The sequence below is a fragment of the Macrobrachium nipponense genome, chromosome 28 (genome assembly GCF_015104395.2).
Source record: "Macrobrachium nipponense isolate FS-2020 chromosome 28, ASM1510439v2, whole genome shotgun sequence".
Taxonomy (NCBI): Eukaryota; Metazoa; Arthropoda; class Malacostraca; order Decapoda; family Palaemonidae; genus Macrobrachium; species Macrobrachium nipponense.
Genome location: NC_087217.1, coordinates 40,796,876 through 40,819,375, shown reverse-complemented (window position 1 = coordinate 40,819,375; position 22,500 = coordinate 40,796,876). Strand labels below are relative to the sequence as shown.

General features: G+C 43.5%; 1 protein-coding gene across 2 annotated transcripts in view; it reads left to right on the top strand.

Moving 5' to 3' along the window:
• LOC135201684 (DNA helicase MCM9-like) overlaps positions 1-22,500 on the top strand; it is a 722,480-nt gene that overhangs the window by 143,415 nt on the left and 556,565 nt on the right. For both annotated transcript variants that reach the window (XM_064230819.1, XM_064230818.1), the window contains exons 4-5: positions 9,483-9,649; positions 9,891-10,031. In XM_064230819.1, coding sequence (XP_064086889.1) covers positions 9,483-9,649; positions 9,891-10,031 — 308 coding nt within the window. The remainder of the gene's footprint in view (positions 1-9,482; positions 9,650-9,890; positions 10,032-22,500) is intronic.

Here is a 22,500-nt window from a genome sequence, read left to right as displayed (position 1 = left end):
GCCGGTTTGGAGTGAGCGCGGAAGCGGAAAAAACAAAAAAATAATTTTTCAAAAAATCACAGCGCGCTTAGTTTTGAAGATTAAGAGTTCATTTAATGTATGACACTTACCTGGCAGGTATATATATAGCTATATTCTCTGTTCCACCTGGCAGAAATTTTCAAAACTCGCGGCAAACGCTAGTAACCTATTAGTAGTTCAGGCAACCACCACCCCGTTACCGTGGCGCTAGCGCTAGGAACGTTCCCAATTGGGCCAGATTTTCTCTGCCAGCCGAACCGGCAACATTGTTGGTGGTTCCCTGCTAGGATTTTCATTCTCGTTGCTGACTTTTCATGGATTTTTGGTATTGTACTCGGAAACGTTAGCTTGGCATTCGCTTTGGATTGTTCTTTAAAGATGTCTGATTCTGGAAGTATGTTTAGAGTGTGTGTAAAAGAGGGGTGTAAGGTAAGATTGCCGAAAGCTTCGGTCGACCCTCATACCATTTGTAAGAAGTGTAGGGAGATTGTGTGTACTTGGGAGAATAGATGCATTGAATGTGAGAATTTATCAGAGAAGGAATGGAAGATATTTATGAAATATGTTGAGAGACTTGAGAAAGATCGTGTAAGGAGGTCTGTTTCTCGTAGTGAGAAGTCAAATTCTTCTAGTAAAAGGGAAGGTGAATGTATTTCCTCTCCAGCTCCTTCTAACGTAGAATTGGTAGTTCCTTCTCCCCAGGTATCTCCTGCGCCCGCTGCTGTATCGGAGGAGGCGAACGATACAAATATTGTGAAGGTGTTCGCTGCCCTTGCGTCCATGGGCGACCAAATACAGCGACTTACAGATAGAGTTAGTGCTTTCGATGTCAGTGAAAGTGTAGTGGAGGGGGCGTCTGATCGTCTCTCTCGTGCTCCTAGACCTAGACCTCTGTCAAGCTCCCAGACCCAAGGGAGAAGGCATGTCGACAGTCGAAGGGAGGCGAGAGAGGTTTTGCCGCGGTCAGGCGTCCCTTCGAACAGTCCTGTTGCAAGTTCCCAGGCTGTTGCAGTTCGCCGCAGAAAAGGCGTAACTGGGAAGTGTGCGTCCTCGGAAGGTTCGACTTCCGAACGAGAACGTCGGTACGCAGTGGTGTCTCGCCCCCTCAAGAGGACTTTCAGGACATCAGCGGCTCTCGAGAGACAAGATCGTGAGACTTGGAGTAGTCCTGAGGTGTTGTCCTCCTCAGAAGACGGGGACGCAGTTCCGATCAAGAGGAAAAGGTTTTTTCGTGCTAGAGAAGACTCAGGACGCACTGGCGCTATACGTCCTTCTCGGTGCCCTGTATGGCGATGGGAGAATCTCCTCCGTCTTCTTGTGTATCTTCCCCTCGTCTTTCTCCGTCGGGTAGAGTGCAAGATCGCTCTCCGTTAGGTCGCAGTCCCGCTCGGATAATCCTCCTCTTTCGTCGTTCTACCATTCAGGAGGATAGTACGAAGGGTTTCTTAAGGGAAATGCAGTCCAAGCTGGCAGTTCTGGTGAAGTCCTGGGATCCGCCTGAGCAAGCATCTTCGAGGCGTAAGGATGATTTCCTTCCCATTAAGTCTTCTAAAACGAAATACAAGGACGCGTTCGCCGAGGACTCAGGGCGCACTAGCGCTAGGAAGACAAGCGATCGCTTGGTTTTGCAGAACACAGGAAGAGAATGCTTTCGGAGGAAGCAGGACGCAAACATCAGGACGCGGAACTAATTGTGGACGCAGGACGCAGGCGACAGGAAGCAGGCGTCGCTACGATGGAGCAGGACGCAGGCGGGTTTCTAGGACATCGAGAGGCGGCAGGACGCAGATTCTTCGGTGGCCGCAGGACGCAGGCGGCAGGACGCTATTCCGTCAACGAAGCGTCAACTCGACAATGAGTTCCAAGACATTTCTTCAGCAGAAGAAGAATTGGAATTAATGGAGGGAAAGAATACGGAACCTTCTTCAGATTATAAGGTTCTAACTTCACGTCTTATGGCTATTTTTGAGGGGGAATTTAAACCGACAGCTCCGTTATCCCCCTTATCTCAATTTTCCAAGACTAGGACTCCAAAGAAGTCCTCTTTCCTGAAGATGACGATGTCAATTTCGGCGAAGAAGGCCCTTCAACGGGTGAATGACTGGATGAAGGAGAAGAAAGAAGCGGGAAAATACTCTTTTCTGTTTCCACCAGCTAAGTTAGCTTCTAAATCAGGAGTATGGTACGCTACTGGAGAAAGTCTAGGCCTGGGAGTACCTGCCTCCTCCCAGGGGGACTTCTCCCAGTATAGTAGAACAGCTCACGCCAGGAACAGGCGTTTACAGTCTGCTAAGGTCTGGTGGACGTCTTCAGAATTTGACCATCTTTTTAAAGGGATTTTTAGGACTTTCGAAGTCTTCAATTTCCTGGATTGGTCTTTGGGAGCACTAGCGAACTCCCTAGAAGAAGAGGACTCGCAGGATTTAGAAACAGCTAAGAGCATTATGTCCTGCATGGACAAGGCTCTGAGAGACGGAACGAATGAACTGGCTTCGTTATTCACAGCAGGAGTACTTAAGAAGAGATCGCTGTTGTGTTCTTTCGCTTCTAAAGGAGTTTCGAACTCTCAGAAGTCGGAGTTGCTGTTCTCTCCTCTGTCGAAACAGCTGTTTCCTTCAGAGGTGATTAGGGATATAGCTCTCTCCCTTTCTCAGAAGGCCACTCAAGATCTTCTCTCGTCTTCAGTTAAGAAGTTCTTACCACCAAGTTAGTGAAGAAGACTCCAAAGGATACTAGGCCTTCGCAACAGCCCTTTCGAGGAAGAACATTCGCTCGACCCGCCTTTAGGGGTAAGAGAGTCCCCTCTAAAGAGGAGCCAAGACTCCCTCTAAAGAATGAGAACTCAGTCCTCCAGACGACAGTGGGAGCCAGACTTCAAGGTTTCTGGGAAGTTTGGCAAGATATGAAGGCAGATCCCTGGGCTGTCAACGTAGCTCGGGAAGGGTACAAGATTCCTTTCTTGAAGAGACCTCCTCTCGCAACATCTCCGAGAGCCCTCGGGGCAAATTACAACGATTTAGAGAAGAAAGCTGCTCTGTGGGAGCAAGTAGCTTCCATGCTGGAGAAAGGAGCCATAGAGCCTGTTCTGGATCACGAATCTCCGGGATTTTACAACCGTCTGTTCCTGGTTGCAAAGTCCTCGGGAGGTTGGAGGCCAGTTCTGGACGTAAGTCAACTGAATCTTTTCGTAGAAAAGACCAAGTTCACCATGGAGACGAACGATTCAGTACTGGCAGCGGTACGTCCAGGGGACTGGATGGCGACCCTGGACTTACAAGACGCATACTTCCATATTCCGATTCATCAGGAAGCAGGAAGTATCTAAGGTTTGTGATTCAGGACAGGGTCTTCAGTTCAAGGCCCTATGTCTTCGGCCTGGCTTGCACAGCCCCTCAAGTTTTCACGAGGATGATGTCCAATGTGGCGAGATGGTTACATTTAAGAGGGATCAGAGTGTCTTTTTATCTGGACGACTGGTTAATAAGATCCCAATCAAGAAGTCAATGTCTGGAGGACTTGAGTCAAACATTGGACTTAGCAAGAGACCTAGGTCTGGTAGTAAATATGGGAAAGTCTCAATTGGATCCCCAGCAACAGATAGTTTATTTGGGGATTCAGATATCGGCAGTGACTTTTCGGGCTTTTCCGTCCCCCGAAAGGCAAGCCCAATGCATTCGGAAGGTGCAGGACTTTCTAAAGAAGGACCGATGCTCAGCAAGAGAGTGGATGAGTCTACTGGGCACACTCTCTTCGCTAGAGAGGTTCATTTCTTTAGGAAGGCTGCACATGAGACCTCTACAGTTTTTCCTGAAGGATTCATGGCCAAGAAAATTACAACCGGATTCCTTCCAGTTTCTAATTCCGGCCGAAGTAAAGGAGGAATTAAAGTGATGGCTAACTCCAGGCAGGTTAGCAAGAGGGATGTCGCTTCAGCAGAAGAGCCCAGACCTCGTCTTATTTTCCGACGCGTCGGACGTGGGTTGGGGAGCGACATTAGGCCCTCAAGAGGTGTCGGGACTTTGGAGCAAGGAAGAGACAAAGTGGCACATAAACAGGAAGGAACTGATGGCAATTTTCTTGGCTTTGAAGCACTTCAGAGAGTTGATTCGAGACAAGACGGTGCAGGTCAACTCGGACAACACCACGGCGCTGGCATATATCCGGAATCAAGGAGGGACTCATTCCTTTCCCCTTTACAAGCTGGCAAAGGAAGTTCTGCTTTGGGCGGAAGAGGAAAAGGTCGTGGTACTCACCAGGTTTATACAAGGAGAGAAGAATGTGGGTGCGGACCTGTTGAGCAGAAGAGAACAAGTTCTCTCGACGGAGTGGACTTTGCACATGGAGGTTTGCCAGAGCCTGTGGAAGTTGTGGGGCCGTCCATTAGTAGATCTGTTTGCGACAGCCAGAACAAAAAGGTTACCAACCTATTGCTCTCCGATCCCAGACCAGGAAGCAGTGGCGGTCGACGCATTCCTGATGGATTGGTCAAACTTAGATCTGTACGCTTTTCCTCCGTTCAAGGTACTGGGGAAAGTGATGAAGAAGTTCAGGGAGAGCCAAGGGACGAGGATGACCTTAATAGCCCCGTTTTGGCCGGCCCAAAGTTGGTTCACAGAGGTACTGGAATGGACAGTGGATACGCCAAGGACTCTTCCGCTAAGAGTAGATTTACTCAGACAACCCCACTTCGACAGGTTTCACAAGAATACCCTCGCTCTGGGTCTGACTGCGTTCAGACTATCGAACGTCTGGTCAGAGCGAGGGGATATTCTAGAGAGGTGGCCAGTGCAGTGGCTAGAGCCAGAAGAACCTCCACAATCACAGTATATCAGTCGAAGTGGGACAATTTCCGGAAGTGGTGTAAGAACAGGAAAGTGTCTTCATCCAGTACCTCTGTGACCCAAATCGCAGATTTCCTTCTATACTTGAGGAAGGATTTACGCTTGTCAGTTTCGACAATTAAATTTAAAGGTTATAAGAGTATGCTAACCTCAGTGTTTAGACACAGGGGCCTAGACATCTCGAATAACTTAGACCTTCGAGATCTGATTAGGTCATTTGGTACGAAGAAACAATCACAATGCAGGCCACCGGCTTGGAACCTTGATGTGGTCTTGAAGTATTTAACTTCTAGCAAATTCGAGCCTTTAGAGGAAGCCTCTCTGAGAGATCTTGCTAAGAAGACTATCTTTTTAGTAGCATTGGCAACTGCTAAAAGAGTTAGTGAGCTTCAGGCCATATCGAAGAAGGTGGGATGGAGACATGGCAACGCAGTGTGTTCATTCCAAGAAGGTTTCTTGGCCAAGAATGAGAATCCAGCTAATCCTTGGCCAAGATCCTTTGAAGTTTTGGGTTTGGCTGAGTTAGTGGGTCACGAGCAAGAAAGAGTTCTCTGCCCAGTGAGAGCTTTGCGGTGTTATACGGAAAGAACAAGAGGTATCAGAGGGAAGTCTGATGCTCTGTGGTGTTCAGTTAAAGACCCCAGCAGACCCATGACGAAGAACGCTCTAGCCTTCTTCATGAGAGAGTTAATTAAAGAGGCTCATATGCTGTGTCAAGAGCAGAACTTTGGTATTTTGAAAGTGAAGGCTCATGAAGTCAGAGCAGTGGCGACTTCATTAGCTTTTAAAAAGAATTTAGCCCTCAAGGAAATTATTGAATCCACATATTGGAGAACTAATTCAATATTTGCGTCTCATTATCTTAGGGATGTTCAGACTAACCTTTGATAATTTGGTCCAGGCGCTAGGTCCATACGTGTCCTCGGGTACAGTATTGGGCAAAGGAGTTACTACCCCATAACCTTCTTTTAAGCTAGTTGATTTTATTAGGTGATGGTGTTTGTGTTTATTGGTCGTCTGAGAAAAGTGTGAGGTACTTTTCTCAGTCTTGTTAGTATTATCCGGTGATGGTGTGTGTGTAGTTCAGGTAAATGATCTATTACTAGCTTGAATGCCGTGGCTTAAGAGGGCTGTACGGATCTGTCAACACATTGGTCACGTCCAGTTGTCAGTTCCAGTCTTAGCTTCTTCAACATACAGGACACTTCCTTGTTGAGAGCTACTAAGGTTTAAGCAGGCTTAGAGGCGAGGACCTATGAAGTCAGCTACCTTAGCAGGTAAGGAACCTAGAGTTTTAATAATATTTTAATAATATTTTTATACTCTAAGAATGTTGCTGTCTTTGACCCACCTCCAAATGTGTCAATCAGCTATATATATACCTGCCAGGTAAGTGTCATACATTAAAATGAAGTTTTTATGATAAAACAAAGTTTAATGTATACTTACCTGGCAGGTATATATAATTTAATTCCCACCCGCCTCCCTCAGGAGACAGGGTTCAGAGAAAATCTGGCCCAATTGGGAACGGTTCCTAGCGCTAGCGCCACGGTAACGGGGTGGTGGTTGCCTGAACTACTAATAGGTTACTAGCGTTTGCCGCGAGTTTTGAAAATTTCTGCCAGGTGGAACAGAGAATATAGCTATATATATACCTGCCAGGTAAGTATACATTAAACTTTGTTTTATCATAAAAACTTCATTTTTTGGCTCATTTTTTTGTCATTGCATGAAGTTTAGTGTGCAATCATCAGAAATGAAAAATAACATACAGAAAACATACACCTTTGTAAGAAAGAGAGACAAAATTATTATTATGTGATATCATTTAATCTTATTAAACTTGCTAATACAGTATTGATCAATATTAACCCTCTTACGCCGAAGCCCTAAAAATCAAAACCTCTCCCGTATGCCGGCGCCGGTTTGGAGTGAGCGCGGAAGCGGAAAAAATAATTTTTTCAAAAAATCACAGCGCGCTTAGTTTAGAAGATTAAGAGTTCATTTTTGGCTCATTTTTTTGTCATTGCATGAAGTTTAGTGTGCAATCATCAGAAATGAAAAATAATATCATTATCATATGTAAATAATGCGATATACGGTAGCGAAAAAAAAAAATCATAGATAATTGTATTCAAATCACGCTGTGCAAAAAACGGTCAAAGCTAACGAGTTACTTTTTTTTCGTTGTATTGTACACTAAATTGCAATCCTTTTGATATATAATACATTGTAAAACAATAAAAGCAACATCGGAAAAATATTATCACAAAATGATGTACGAATTCGTAACGCGCGGACTTAAAAAATGCTATTTTCAAAAATTCACCGTAAATCTAAATATTGTTCTAGAGACTTCCAATTTGTTTCAAAATTAAGACAAATGATTGAATAATACGATACTGTAAGAGTTTTAGATTAGAATTGCAGACTTCGACCATTTCGGACTAGTTAAATTTCCGAATGTCAAAATTTTAATATATATCTTTTTTTATGTGCACATATTTTGGAGATGGATAAAGCTACAACCTTCAATTAATTTTTATTGTATTCTTCATGATTTTGCGCACATTTTAATATATGAAACTCTATAAAATGGCTAATATGAAAAGGAGCAAATATTAGGATAATGTGATGTACGTATTTCGGAGACTTGCGGCCGCGAATTGGTACGCAGAGTGAAGTTAAATGTATTTTTCAAAAATTCACCATAAATCACAATATTGTTCTAGAGACTTCAAATTTGTTTCAAAATGAAGAAAAATGACGGAATATTACTAGGCCGTAAGAATTTTAGCTTTCAATTGCGTTTTTCAACTATTTCGGTAGTCAAATTTGACCGAACGTGGTTTTTTTCTATTTATCGTGATTTATATGCAAATATTTCAAAAAAAGAGAAAAGCTACAACCTTCAATCATTTTTAGTTGTATTCTACATGAAATTGCACATTTTCATATATAAGACTTTATGTAACAGCTAATTTTAAATGGTGCAAACATTTCGACAATCGCACACAAAAAATTCTGATTTTTTCGGAAGAGTTACCGCGCGGACGTAAGGGATTTTTTTTTTTTTTTTTTTTCATAAATTCACCATAAATCAAAATATTGTGCTAGATACTTCCAAGTTGTTGCAAAATGAAGGTAAATGATTGAATATTACTAGAATATAAGCGTTTTAGCTTACAATTGCTTTTTTCGACCATTTCGGTAGAGTCAAAGTTGACCGAAAGTTGAAATTTTTGCACTTAACGTTATTTATATGAAAATATTTCGAAACTGATAAAAGCTACAACCATGGGTTGTTTTTAGTTGTATTGTGCATGAAATTGCGCACATTTCCATATATAAAACTTTATGTAACGGCAAATTTAAAATGGTGCAAACATTAGGACAATCGCACGAAAAAATTTATCGGAAGAGTTATCGCACGAACGTAAGGAAAAAGTTTTTTCATAAATTCCCCATAAATCGAAATATTGTGCTAGAGATATCCAGTTTGTTGCAAAATGAAGGCAAATGATTGAATATTACTATAATATAAGAGTTTTAGCTTACAATTGCGTTTCTCGACCATTTCGGTAGAGTCAAAGTTGACCGAAGGTTGAAATTTTTGCACTTATCGTTATTTATATGAAAATATTTCAAAACTGATAAAAGCTACAATCATGAGTATTTTTTTTGTTGTATTTTACATGAAATTGCGCACATTTTCATATATAATACTTCATGTAAAGGATAATTTAAAATGGTGCAAAAATTATGTCAAAGTGACAAAATAATTTTTGAGATGTGTCACTGATACTTTTTAGTGCGATAAGAAAGAAATTGGCGCTTGCGCGCCTGCGTAGCGATTGTAAACAAAACAACGCCTTGATCCGTGAACTCCCAGCATCCCCCAAGGCGCGTGATTCAAAAGTTTTCGGCTGGTAGGCCTATAAGTATTTTTCCGCAAATTTTTAAAAAAAACTTTTTTGAGCCGACGTATGATACGTCCATTCGGCATACGGGAGACATTTTGACTCGACGTTTAATACGTCCATTCGGCGTAAGAGGGTTAATATTTTAAAATTAGTAAATCATTTTTGTATGATAAAAATGTATTTAGTCATGAAAATAACATGAAAATACACTAATTTGGGATTATTTATTGTCGGAAAAAACCTGTGAATAGGCGAATCCCCCGCAAATAATGGGTAGATAAGGTCCAGAGAGAAATCAGCAAATCTGTGAGTCCGCAAATCCGGAGAACACGAATACGGGGGCACACTGTACACAAATTACAGTTCTTTTTTATGCTGTATATTTTTTTAGTATCTCAGAACATTTTTGTTATAAATAAACTCTTTGTATATTTATGGAGTAAGCTTCAGTTTGGAAATCCAAAACTGAAATGTGTGGTGTCACCCTCACTTCCACTTGAGAACTAATGGCAGCTGATTAAAAATTGTCCTTTTTAACGGGAGTTACTGGGCCATGGAATGCTGAATTTAAGAGGTTGGATTGTAATAGGTTTGTGTATGTGAGGATATGAAGCTGCTGTTGTAAAATTTTTTCAAATAATTACATCCTTACATGCATCTTATGTGGTTGTGTGTAATAAGCCATTGCTCATTTTAGGACTTCCAACATGTCCAGAATTATACCGGCATGCCATTCCAAGAACATGTGATGTGGGTCGTTTATTGTGTGTATCAGGTACAGTCGTACGTACAACGGCGGCTAAAATGTTAGAATACCAAAGAGAGTTTGTTTGTACTAAGTGCAAACACGTGTTCACTGTAAAGGTAATGTAAGAAACTGTAGTAATTAATTCATTTCTATGTCAGTCTCTTACTTGATTGTTATATTATAAAATTTGACATTTAGTTATTGTAGTGTTTAGTTGCATATATATGTACTACAGTATTGTCATATGTTTTATACCTAATAGAAGTCTTGACAGTTATTTGAGATTACTCTTTGACATCTAAATAGTAATGTTTAGTCTCTTATCAATGAGGATGCATTTTTAATTTGTCTTTACAGGCAGACCATGATCAATTTTATCAACTCAATAAACCTTCCCGATGTCCAAACCCTGATGAATGCTATGCCTATAATTTTCAAGTCCTGGGTAGTACTTCCAGCTTATTGCATACTAAAGATTATCAAGAAATAAAAATTCAGGTAATTATAATTTGTAAAGTTTTTATGTTTTGTATCTACTGTTTTTAAAAAGTTATTGAAATCTCTTGTCTTCTGTTTTTATCTAAAAGATTTCCTATACAAATGCAAACTGTTGTTATATATGAGATACAGATATCTAACTCTTATTAAAGCCTTCAAGCCTGGTTGGATGTACAACTTGAAAGTGAGTTAGGCTGTTGTTAGATGCATGAGGTCCACTTGACATTAGGTGGTGCAACTTTTGTCAACTTGGTTGTTAGCATTTAACTTAATCTGAGTCCAATGAATATTATTTTTGAGACAGTGGGTCAATTGTATACTTAGTTGGGGTATCCTAAGTACGTAGTCCCTAAATGAATTATAGTTCTTCATTGGTAGGACTCACAGAAAATTAGTAGTCCATTAAATATTTTCAAACCTACAGTCTGTGAAAACTATTCACTTTGTAAAAATGTATGTAGACCAAACAAAAATAATGTTTGTAAGTGTGAAGCCTTACTATTAACATAAGGATTTCTGGGCTCGGTCTGTGTCGCTCCGTGAAATGGTTCCTTTGATACTCATTTCTAAGCTATAAATATTGCTATATATACCAGAGAAAAAAGAGAAACGATATTGCCAGAATATCCTGGCTCACTCACCTTTTAATTAAAGGTGTCAATATAGTAAAAGAGTGAGTGGATACCACTACCAGAGGTCCCTTGCCATTTAGTCTCCTCCTCCGCCAAAATCCCTCACCTACAGAGGAGCCGAGCTAAGGCCCCGCTACTACTACGGTCAGCGTTTTTGTCGTCATTCCTTTCGATAGCATTGTCGGCGCCACACGCGTTTTTGTTCTGTGCAGCTTTTGGTTGGCCAATAGGCCTTCCTCGATTGACTGGCCCTTCACACCGCGTGTCTGTTCACCCAGCCGAGAGGGTTTCCAGTTGATCGCGTACGAGCCACCCTGTTACCGACCTTCCCCCCACCTACGCGCTCACCCACCTCGGTGGCGTGACGACTCGCTCGCTACCCAGCTAGCCTACCCGAGTCTACGTAGAAGGGGGAGAGACCATTGGGAGGGGAGGGGGATACTCTCGGTGCTCAGGCATGCCGTACCCAGCCGCCCTGCTACAGGGTACAGGGACACGTCCCTCCCCCTCCTCCCCCGAGCCTTGGTGGGCCACCAGGCACGGGAGATCGGGATCTCCCCTTCCGACCCTCCATGTAGCGATCCCCCCCCCCTCATGTCTGCTAGTCCTTCTCCCCGCTCCGGCGGTCTTGGGCTCCGTCTAACGCCGAACCTGACCTTGAGAATGGGACATCTCAGACATAAGGCTCCAGCCTTCTCATGGGAGTTTTAAATTTGCATGTATCTTTATTGTCATAGCATACATATAATATTACATTTATTACAGCAGAGTTCCTACTCCACCATGTATTTGTCACCCGATTACAACACTCTTCACCCTGTTTCCTTCTTTGAATGTTACTTACCCGGCGTCGGGGACACCTGGAGTTCATTAATCTCTGAAGGTTTTACTCCGGCTCCTGCCGGAGTTCTATTGAAGTCATACTCCCCTTGTTCCGCTTGTGACATCACGTTAAGTTATACAGGCCCCGAAGTTGGTTGTGACTGGGTGACACTTATCCCTTATATATATATATTAAATTTATATATATTTATGTGTGTATTTGCATAATGCCGCTGGAGCTACTCCGGCAGTAGTCTCATACTTCACAACCTTGGAACTATTCCGAAGGTTGTCGATGATACTCATGTATCATTTGACTTACAGGTTACCTGTTGTCAAGAGGAGGGCTGCATCTCCAAGACCCCTGCGGCCATGAGGTATGCCGTTCTCACACCGGGTATGCAGTGATGGTGGAGGACTTTACCGTGTGGCACCACGAGAACTGCTCCGTGTGCTACATTCTTGTGAATGAAGCCTCCGCCGAGGTATGTCGCATTTCAGGCCGATTTTATATTGATACAATGAGTCATTTATACTGGTTTTGGTTTTTATACTGGTTTTGGTTTTTATACTAAGTTAATTCTGTCTCTAGTTTTAAGTACTAATACTAGCTCCTCTTACAGGGCTTGGAAGTGGGCCGGACAGCAGCGCTGACCTCCCTGAAAGCCTGGGTCAGAGGGTTTGGGAGGAACTCTCCCAAGGGACGACCCTACATCCTGGCCCAGGACATGGCGGATCTCATCTTCCCCGGAGCAAAGAAGGGCTCGGTGGTGGATCCGGAGGTAGCTGCTCCCCTCATTGCTAATATCCAAGCCATGGTCGCACTCCCGGACAACGGTGGCATCGCCGAGGTGGTCACGGGCGAGGTTGCGGCCCTCGACCTGGATTTAGAAACCCAGGGGGTTTCCTTGAGCCCTTCCTTATCTTCTCTTCCTTCTACTTCCACTTCTTTCCGGGGTTTCACGGAGAAGCATAGGTCAGTCAGACCAAAGACTTCTTCAGTGATATCCAAAGTGAAGTCTTCTACAGACTTCAAGCCAAAAACCAAGACCCTGCCAAAGAAGTCGAGCTCTTCCCTTGTCACTAAGCCGCCGGCTCACCATCCCGGGGCTGACAAGGCGAAGGCTATCCCTTCTTCCAAGTCTCCCAAACATAGACCTTGTAAGGAGAAAGCCAAGTCTTCCTCCTTTGACTCTGAGGCTTTCTCCTCTACTATCTTGGAACAGGTGGGCAACGTCGTCGGGAACTTGGTCCAGACCATGTTTCAGGAGATGTTCTCCCAACTCTCCAATACAGTCGAGGCTTCGGGCCAATCGATCCAATCCCTGACGGAGAGGGTTGCGGCCCAGGAGAATGCTATGACGGGCATCCGTGATACCTTGGCGGCAGGGCATTCCCAGTCCGGCCAAGCGGCCCTACCTTCGCTTATGCCGGACTCGTCCAACCTCCCTCCGTTTAAGCCCAACAACCCTTGGAGGGTGGCGGCATACGCTCCATTCTCGGAGGGTATGCTGTCCATTGAGGGTTGTGGGACTCGAAGGCTTGAGGACTTCGAGTTCTACCCCAAAAATCTCCAACCCCCGTTCATGGGCTACATCCGCCTAACTGACGCAGCCATGATGAGGGAGGATAAAGTCCCAAAAGAGACAGTTATCCTTCCCCGGGAACAGGCTCAGCAGGCTTGGTTAGGAGCTTGGCGGAGTGGGGTGCGAAAATACTCGCCTCACTGCTTTTAAGAGCCCCTTCACCATTTTTAAGAGCCCCTTCACCATTTTCACAACGGTGGAGGGCACGCCACTTCCTCTCACTCTTAAAGTGGTGGAAGCCACCTACCAAGCAGCTCTGAAGGACGAGCCCATGCCTCAGCTCTGGGAAACAGAGCCAACCTCCCTCCTAATCCCGGGTTCTGAGAACTATTTTGAAGGGGCAGTTCCTACTTTCACCGTAGGTAAGCTCAAACCTGACTGTGCCACAGCACTGTTCAGTGAGAGGTTACCTAGGCTCTCGGAAAGCCTTATCCAGACGGAGTATGACGCCCGGACTAGGCTAAGCAGGTCCCTCAGCTCCTTGACGATGGCGGAAATGACGGCTCTTGTTTACGAACAAGAGCCGTTATTTAAGGTTATGGCTAAGTCGCTACTGCATACAATGCAGTGCGACTTCTATGACTTCGTCATTGCAAGGCGGAACTGTAGGAAGCATGTTCTGGCGGAAGCCACCATCCGCCACGAACCAAACAAATTGATCGCCTCATCCATATGGGGCACAGATCTCTTCCCCAACCCCGTTGTGACTGAGGTTTTATATGAGGCCTCCAAAGTAAACCAGAGCTTGAAGGTCCGGTGGGGTCATGTTCTAAAAAGGAAACCCGAATCCACCGGATCCAACCCTAAATCGAAAAAGAGGCCTAGGAAGTTCCAGCCCTTCCAGGCCCCTCAGCAAGCTCTCGTACAAGCAGTCCAGGTACCTCAAGTACCACAGCAGGCTGCGTCAAAAACACAACCGCAACAGCAGTTTGTGCTTCTGACGCAACCGTCGCAACAGCCCCAGCCGTCAACCTCCTTTGCTGTCTCGCCGGCCTGTAATGTCAGGGAGGAGCCGGAAGGGCCGCCAGCAGGGGCAGAGGTTTCAAGGAGCACGTGGTGGACGTCCATCGGCAAACCAGTGAGAGTCCCAAGGTAGGAGGGAGGCTGTACCTCTTCTGTCACCGGTGGGGGTTCAGCAATTGGGCTCAGAGCATTGTGACCAAAGGTCTGGGGTGGAGTTGGCTTCAAGGTCCTCCTCCATCCAACAGCTTCTATCAAAGACCAACAGCGGAATTGGTAGAGTATACCCAGGATCTTCTTCACAAAGGTGTAGTATCAAGGGTCAGGAACTTAAAGTTTCAAGGGTGCTTGTTCAGCGTGCCAAAGAAAGGCTCAGAAAAGCGAAGGATAATCCTAGACTTGTCCCATCTAAACTCATTCATTCTTTGCGACAAGTTCAGGATGCTGACCGTGGGGCCGTCACAACCTCTATAGATCTTACAGATGCCTACTATCATGTTCCAATAGCCAGACACTTCCGCCCCTTTCTAGGCTTCAAACTAGGAAGGCAAGCTTACTCCTTCAAAGTGATGCCATTCGGGCTCAACATTGCTCCCAGAATTTTCACAAAATTGGCGGAATCAGTCGTCCAAGAATTGAGGACAGAAGGAATAATGTTTGTAGCCTATCTAGATGATTGGCTCATATGGGCAACAAATCCCAAGGAATGTCAAAAAGCAACGGTCAAGGTAATAAGTTCCTGGAACACTTAGGGTTCCAAATAAACTGGACCAAGTCCAGGCTAACACCGGAATCACGCTTCCAGTGGTTAGGCCTACAGTGGGACTTGGGATCTCACACTCTATCAATCCCGCCGTTGAAAAGAAAAGAAATAGCCAAGTCCACAAGGCAATTTCTCAAGAACGCTCAGACATCTCAGAGGAACCAAGAGAGGATCTTGGGTTCACTCCAATTTGCTTCAGTCATGGACATTCTTTTGAAAGCCAGGCTGAAGGACATAAACCACGTCTGGCGTTCCAAAGCAAACCGCAGGTCTCGGGACAAATTACCTCCATCCCGGCGATCCTAAGGAAATGTCTCCGCCCATGGACGGACATCAAGAACCTGTCAAGAGCAGTACCCCTCCAGTTTCCCCCACCGTCACTAGTGATCCACACGGACGCTTCACTAAGCGGATGGGGCGGGTACTCACAGTACAAAAAGGTCCAGGGAACCTGGTCCTTACCATTTCGCCAGCTACATATCAATGTACTGGAAGCCATGGCAGTGTTTCTCACTCTGAAAAGGCTTCGACCGTCCAAGAAGGTTCACGTCAAGCTAGTACTAGACAGTGCAGTGGTAGTCCACTGCATAAACAGGGGCGGATCCAAATCAAGTCACTTGAATCATGTCTTGATAGCCATATTTACCTTGGCGGACAGGAACAAATGGCACCTGTCAGCCACCCACCTAGCGGGAGTAAGGAACGTGGTAGCAGATGCCCTATCACGCTCCGCCCTGCTGGAATCGGAGTGGACCTTAGACAAGGAGTCATTCAAATGGATCTGTCAAAAGGTTCCGGGGCTCCAGGTGGATCTCTTTGCCACGGAGTCAAATCACAAACTCCCTTGCTACGTGGCCCCCAACCTGGACCCTCTGGCCTACGCCACGGACGCTATGGCTCTAGATTGGAATGTGTGGAAGAAGATTTATCTGTTTCCTCCAGTAAATCTTCTCCTGAAAGCACTGGACAAACTCAGGATGTTCAAAGGACACATCGCTTTAGTGGCTCCCAATTGGCCCAAAAGCGATTGGTTTCCCCTACTCCTAGAATTGGGACTGTCCTCAACAGATTCCCAATCCCAAACTGACTCAGTTAGTACAAACACGGACTGTGTCCGCTTCCTCAAGAATTCAGAAAGCCCTAACTTTATGGACTTCATGAAGTTTGCGGCACAAAGGGATGCCAACATCGATCCCCAGAACATCAGATTCTTAGAATCCGACAAAAGGGAATCCACATTGTGTCAGTATGACTTAGCCGTTAAGAAACTGGCCTTGTTCCTGAAAGGCTCAAACGCACAAACCATGACCACGAATTTGGCCATAACCTTCTTCAGGACATTATTTGAGAAAGGTCTAGCAGCAAGCACAATCACAACTACCAAATCTGCTCTTAAGAAGATCTTCCAATTTGGTTTCAGTATAGATCTAACAGACTCATACTTTTCTTGTATTCCAAAGGCTTGCGCTAGACTCAGGCCCTCTGAGAGACCCAGGTCAGTCTCATGGTTTTTATATGATGTCCTTAAATTGGCCTCAGAAATTGATAATGACTCATGTGAGTATATAGCTCTTTTGAGGAAAACATTATTCTTAATAAGCTTGACCTCAGGAGCTAGAATTTCAGAACTGTCGGCTCTTTCGAGGGAACCAGGTCAAATTGAATTCCTTCCCTCAGGAGAGCTTCTCCTTTCCCCAGATTGTCAATTTTTAGCCAAAAATGAAGACCCTCAAGAAAGGTGGGCCCCATGGAAAATTATACCACTTCCACAGGACCAGTCACTATGTCCAGTCAATTCCCTAAAAGCATACTTAAGCAGGACTACCCTGATATCCTCAGGTCCATTATTCATTAGGGAAAAAGGTGGTACGATTTCCTTAAAAGGAATTAGGCAACAAATTTTGTATTTCATAAAACAGGCCAATCCGGAGTCTTTCCCATGGGCTCATGATGTTAGGGCAGTTGCCACCTCCATCAATTGCTTTCAACATATGAACTTTGACGATCTCAAGTAATACACAGGCTGGAAATCTCCGACAGTATTTAAACGCCACTTTTTGAAGTCTTTAGAAGCCCATAAATTCTCTGCAGTGGCAGCCGGAAACACAGTTTCACCTGACACTGCATGATATGTAATTACTTAGCCTATATCTCTGTAGCTCTTTCCCTTCTGCCTGCCTCACTAGCACCCTTGCTTAGCTCGGTCGTCTCTGTATAAATTTGCCTTGGATGTAGTTATGTATATACTGAATATTGTCACTTTGTGTTTGGGCTTAGTTCCCTTGTCTATTTAGTGATTAATTACCGTTTCTGTTATTATAGTTATATGTCCTTTTATGATTAAGTTACTTTAAGGTTTATTAAAACACAATGTTACCGTGTATATTTATCACTTTATTGTAAGTTTAAGCTTTATATTATTGCAATTAACCTTACTTGTTTTAATTTACCTAATATTATTGTTTTTCCTCACTTCCTTTCCAAGCTTGAAGGGGCCAATTCTCTGGCACTATTTCACGGAGCGACACAGGCTGAGCCCAGAAAAGGGATTTAGTAAGAAAAATAAGATTTAAAACTTCAGTATTGTTTGAAAGTGTATTCAGGAAAGAATTTGAATGTAGAATATTTTTCAAAACAATTCAGACTGTTTAATTGTTAGAAAATAAACTGCAGTATTTTGCTAATGTTCAATTATTTACCAAAGTATTGATGAGATTAATGTCAAATGTTAACAAACCAATTATGATACTATTGCCTTTTTCAGCTTTTTACATTAGCTATTAAGACAGATATACAGTGCTATTCATGGTACAGGTATACAGTACAGTCAACCCCGTGTATTCGGGGTTCAGCATTTGTGGCTTTGGTTAGTCACAGATTTTTCTGTGGAACATATATGTATCCACATTATTAGAGGCAAATTTGCCTATTCGAGGAGGCGTAAACAACTTTCCTTCCTACTTTCTAGGATAGCACAGCGGACGATAGTGGAATTGATCTTTTCACCCGTTGTTTGAAGTAATAGGAACCAAAGCCTGTTTGGCCAGTTTGGGGCTATTAGGTAAGCTTAAGCTGTTCCTTTGAAGGTTAGGAGTATGTTCAAAACCTTCGAAATCTGGAACAGTGAATATATTTTTTTCCACTTGTTCCAGTCTAGTAGGAAGACATCTCATGCTGTTGCTTGACCATTGAAATTTAGGGAGGGACACACATATACTGGGAGTTTGTGATTCTCATATGTGATGAACAGGTCCACTTCCAGTTGTGGAAGCATGTTGGCTATTGTTTGAAAAGAGTGGTTGTCCAATGTCCACTCTGTTGAGGCTGTTGTTTTCCTTGATAAAATCTGCTATTACATTGAGAGACTGTGAAGTGAATTGCAGACAGGTGCCACTTCTTTACTTTTGCCATCCGCAGGATGGCTAACATTAACATATTGGGGGAAAGTGAGCGTGATCCCAATTTCTTGATGCAGGACAATGCAGTCATGTTGTCTAGAACCAACCGAATATGTCTCTTCTGGGGTGTGAGTGTTTTGAGGGAGAAAAACAGCCATTAGCTCCAGGAAATAAATATGACAATTTTTCAGAGCAGCTGACCACCTCCCTGCTACCTGATAATCCCCCCAATAGCCTCCCTGACCTGTCAACAAGGCATCTGTGTATACGTACTTATAAATGGAGGAGTCAGGGTGACCTGTTTTACCAGAGATTCCTTCCAGGTCCAAGGCTGAAATATCTCCCCAACTTTCAGATTCTTTTTGTGAGATTTATCTCATATGTTTTTTCTTGCGTAAGACGGCCAAAATTTCTTCACGTTTTTCGATTGCAATCTGAGCATTGGATCTATTACTGATGCAAACTGCAGCAGACCCATCATACGTTATAACTGCTGTATGGAAACACTGGGCTGTGTCAAGAACCTTTTGAGGTTGTTCCTTATCCTGTTCTGAGTTATGATGGGGAGAGACAACAAGCCCTGAATAGTATCCCAACACAGTCCCATCCACTGAAAACGTCTGCTGGGTGTAAGGCGGAATTTTTTCCAATTTGTTATAAAGCCTTTTGACTTAAGTGTGTTGACCACTGCTCTTAGGTTTTTCAAGCAAGCACTCTTTTCTTGTGAATCCCCACATTAACCAGTTATCTAGGTAAGCTAATAGTTGTAATCCTTCTTTCTGAGTTCTCAGACAACTACCATTACTAATTTTGTGAAGATTCTTGGGGCAATGTTTAGCCCATAAGGCATGACTTTGAACCTTTATGTACATATTTTCCCTATCCAGAACCCTAGGAAGGGGCAGAAGGGAGTGGCGACAGGGACATGCCAGTATGCATCTTTCAGATCTATAGAAACTGTCCAGGTCTCTTTTGGAATGATTGAATGTACTTGGGCCACCGGGGTCATCCGAAACTTTTGACAAACAATGTACTTGTTCAATGTCGGTAGGTCGAGGGTCACTCTTTGTTCGGAAGAATCCTTTTTGTAAACAACTGAAGAGACGTGGTTGGTGGCGAATATGCTCCTATTTCTCTATGGCTCCTTTTAACATGGCCTTCTGCACGTAGTCTTCCAGAGTGATCTGGATTTTTAAATAACCCTTGTAAAGGGGGAGGGGTGGTGATGAGACCATTTCCACCCCAGCCCATTGAGAATAATGCTATCCCCAAGGAAAAGACATCCTTTGCTTGTGATGTCTTTGGAGCCAACCCCCGACCAAACAATTTCTATTTGTATCCTCTTCTTCCTTTTGATGGGCATTCCAGGTGTTGCTTTTCCTTTTCCTTTATAAGAAGGTTGTTGGACCTTGTGAAAAGGATGTACTTTCTGTTGTGCTGGTTGTTATCCCTTTGAAGGGAGTTTTCCCTTCTGACCTTCTACCTATTTATGAGGGAAAACCTTTTTGGGGTGACTGAAGGCTGATATGACTCTTGATCAAATTGAGCCTTTTTTTGGATTGGGTAAGGGAAAATTTCTGGCTTTTTGTTTCCTGAAATCTTTTCCTAGATGAGCATACACAGTACAGTTTTGTTGGGGTGTTTCCTCTTTGACTTGAAGCACAACAGAATCCTCAAACAGGTCCCTACAGAAGGGGTTAAACTAATAAAGCACCAGTCTAAAAAGTCACAGAGTGCTTCCCATAATGTTCTCATAAGGATTTTAGCAACAACAGGAAAAATTGCCCAGGATTCTTATGGAAATCTTTTGGTGACAACTTCTAGCAAGGTTTAAGTGGTTAAGATACTAAGTAGGTGGGTCCTTGCACAAAATTCTGATGTCTCATCTGATATTCTTCTCCTAGGTGTACCAAATTGCTGAGTTGCAATATCTAAGGGGAGCTTTTTCCTATCAAAAGGAAGTTGAAGTGTCACCCATTCTTTGGTGGAATTTCTCAAAACTGGGAGAACTGAGGCAAATAGTTTTAGTTCTGCTGTTGGTTCCCTTTTTTCTAGTTATTACATAATTCTGAAAGTGTGCCTTCACATGGTTAATTATTTTAAAAGTGAAGGGGCAGGAGGCTGAGGGTACATGATGCAAACTTAGTTTAATTCATAATGGGAGTATAGATCCATTTTCCATTTACCTGGTAAAGAGTGTTGTGTATAGCTGTCAGTGCTGTATTCCCAGGTAAGAGAACTGTTTCCCCCTGAGGTTTCTCCATGTCTGGTGAAGGTGGTATCAGGTGCCATTCTGTATTAGGAAATGCTGCCCTGTCAGTAAACTCCACATGTACAACTTTGATCATGGTTTTTCTCTCATTTATTAGATACGATTAGGAGAGAAAATGCACATCAAGGTGTCTGATCTTGGAGCCTCTGTTATGTTTTGATCGTAAGTTTCATAGTCTCTGAACTTGCCATTTTATTAGTTCCAGTTGGGATTATAACCTTAGTCCTTGTGTGGGCAGATTTATTTTCCACTCCTTTTTTTGTTGCAGAATCAGCACTTTTACACTTTGGTGTGTACATCACTGACTTGATTTCTTTAATTTCTTGTTCAGAATCATGTAATACCATGTCCATTATCTGTTGCCATTCAATGGCAAGGGTGTCCTTGATGTTACTCATTATTTTCTTACAGAATTTATCAAATGCTGCAAACTGTGTATCCCTTTTGCGGGAGCAAGCGTAATCTGTCTGAGCATCTACAGCTGAGCTGCAACTGCCTATTCCCCAGGGGCCAGGGGTCCTGGGTGAATTACTATACCCATCTAAAACTGTAGTTATTTTCATTGGGGTTAGGTGGATCCTCTTATCCCTTTTTGGGGGAAAGATCCTATTCAGCTTCTGAAAGCTGCATGGGGGATTAACTTCCTTCTAGAAGGTTTCCCCCATGGTTAGTCGAAAGCTGTGTCCATATGATTCTTCTGGGTTCAGCAAGGTCCTTTTGGTATTAATATTAACTTCATGTTTTTTTTTTTTTTTTTAAAGAAATCACCCTTCAAGTAAGGATTCCTCTATTTCCTCCACAGGATTAACCTGGTGAGTACTGGGGACTTATGCTACTGGGTTTTCTGCAGTATTAACCTGGTTAGTACTAGGGACTGATGATACTGGGTTTTGGCCCAAATATGGATCTTGGTTCTAGGACAATTGAACAAGTGGGCAACTGAACCAGAGGAAAATTGAACCAGTGGACAATTGAACTAATGGACAACTGAATCAGTGGACAATTGGACCAGCGACAACTGAAACAGAAGACAGTTGAACCAATGTTACGGCCTCTGAGAGAGGTCCGCTTCAGGTTCGATATGAAATAATAAAAAAAAAAAAAAAAATAATTCAACACCAACAGTTGAAACTGGGGATATGAATATAGAAAGAAACACTAACACAACAAAGGTTTATTTACAAGCTTACTATCATAGGTAAATGAAGAATGGTATCTCCTATTTACATAAAAAGATAGAATCTTACACTGCATGAACTGGGGGAATAGTGAGGCAATTCAAATACTTGCTAGTCAATTTGGCAATTCGAAGCGATGGCTTCTCAAAAGGAAAACGGTGATTGCAGACGTCCTCTTGACTCCGTATTGCAGAAAATAGTCTACTTGTAAGGCAGGAACTCCCCAAAACCTCTAGCAGGACCTTTTCTTCTCTGAAGTCTGCTCGATGTCGAGATAACAGGTCGTGCACTCCTGAAGACGACTAGACCAGTTTCCAATCAACTCTTCTTCTGATCCTTTGTCGGTTCCTTCGTCTCTAGTCTCTCTTTGATGATCTCTGCTGCTGATCTCTCACTGTTAATCTGATCTGTGGCTCTTACTGAGGATATCTCTCTGTGACTAACTGGTGTCTCTTTTACGATCTCTCTCTCACGATCTCTGCTTCGTCCATCGTATTTATACGGCACTCTGGGGGTGGAGCCTACAGCGAGCGTCACAGACTCCCGAGATTTCCAGAAATTCTTAGATGAATCTAGACGAGGTATTGCATCAGAAATCGCTGCATTTCTCATGACACTTAGGCGTGTGTTGCACTCCACAACACGCCTGACTATTCCAGAACAGGCGCCTCCAACACGGGAGCGAAAGCCTCCTTACTGCCGAACTTCTCGAAAATGTGTTTTCCTTTCCTTTAACTTCCTTTGCTATGAAGCAATTACCATCACACGCCCCCCCAAAAGAGAAAAAAAATGAAATCAACTGATTTTATTTTTTTCTAAAGAGGAACAAGAATTAAACAGCAGGGAACAATTCTGCAT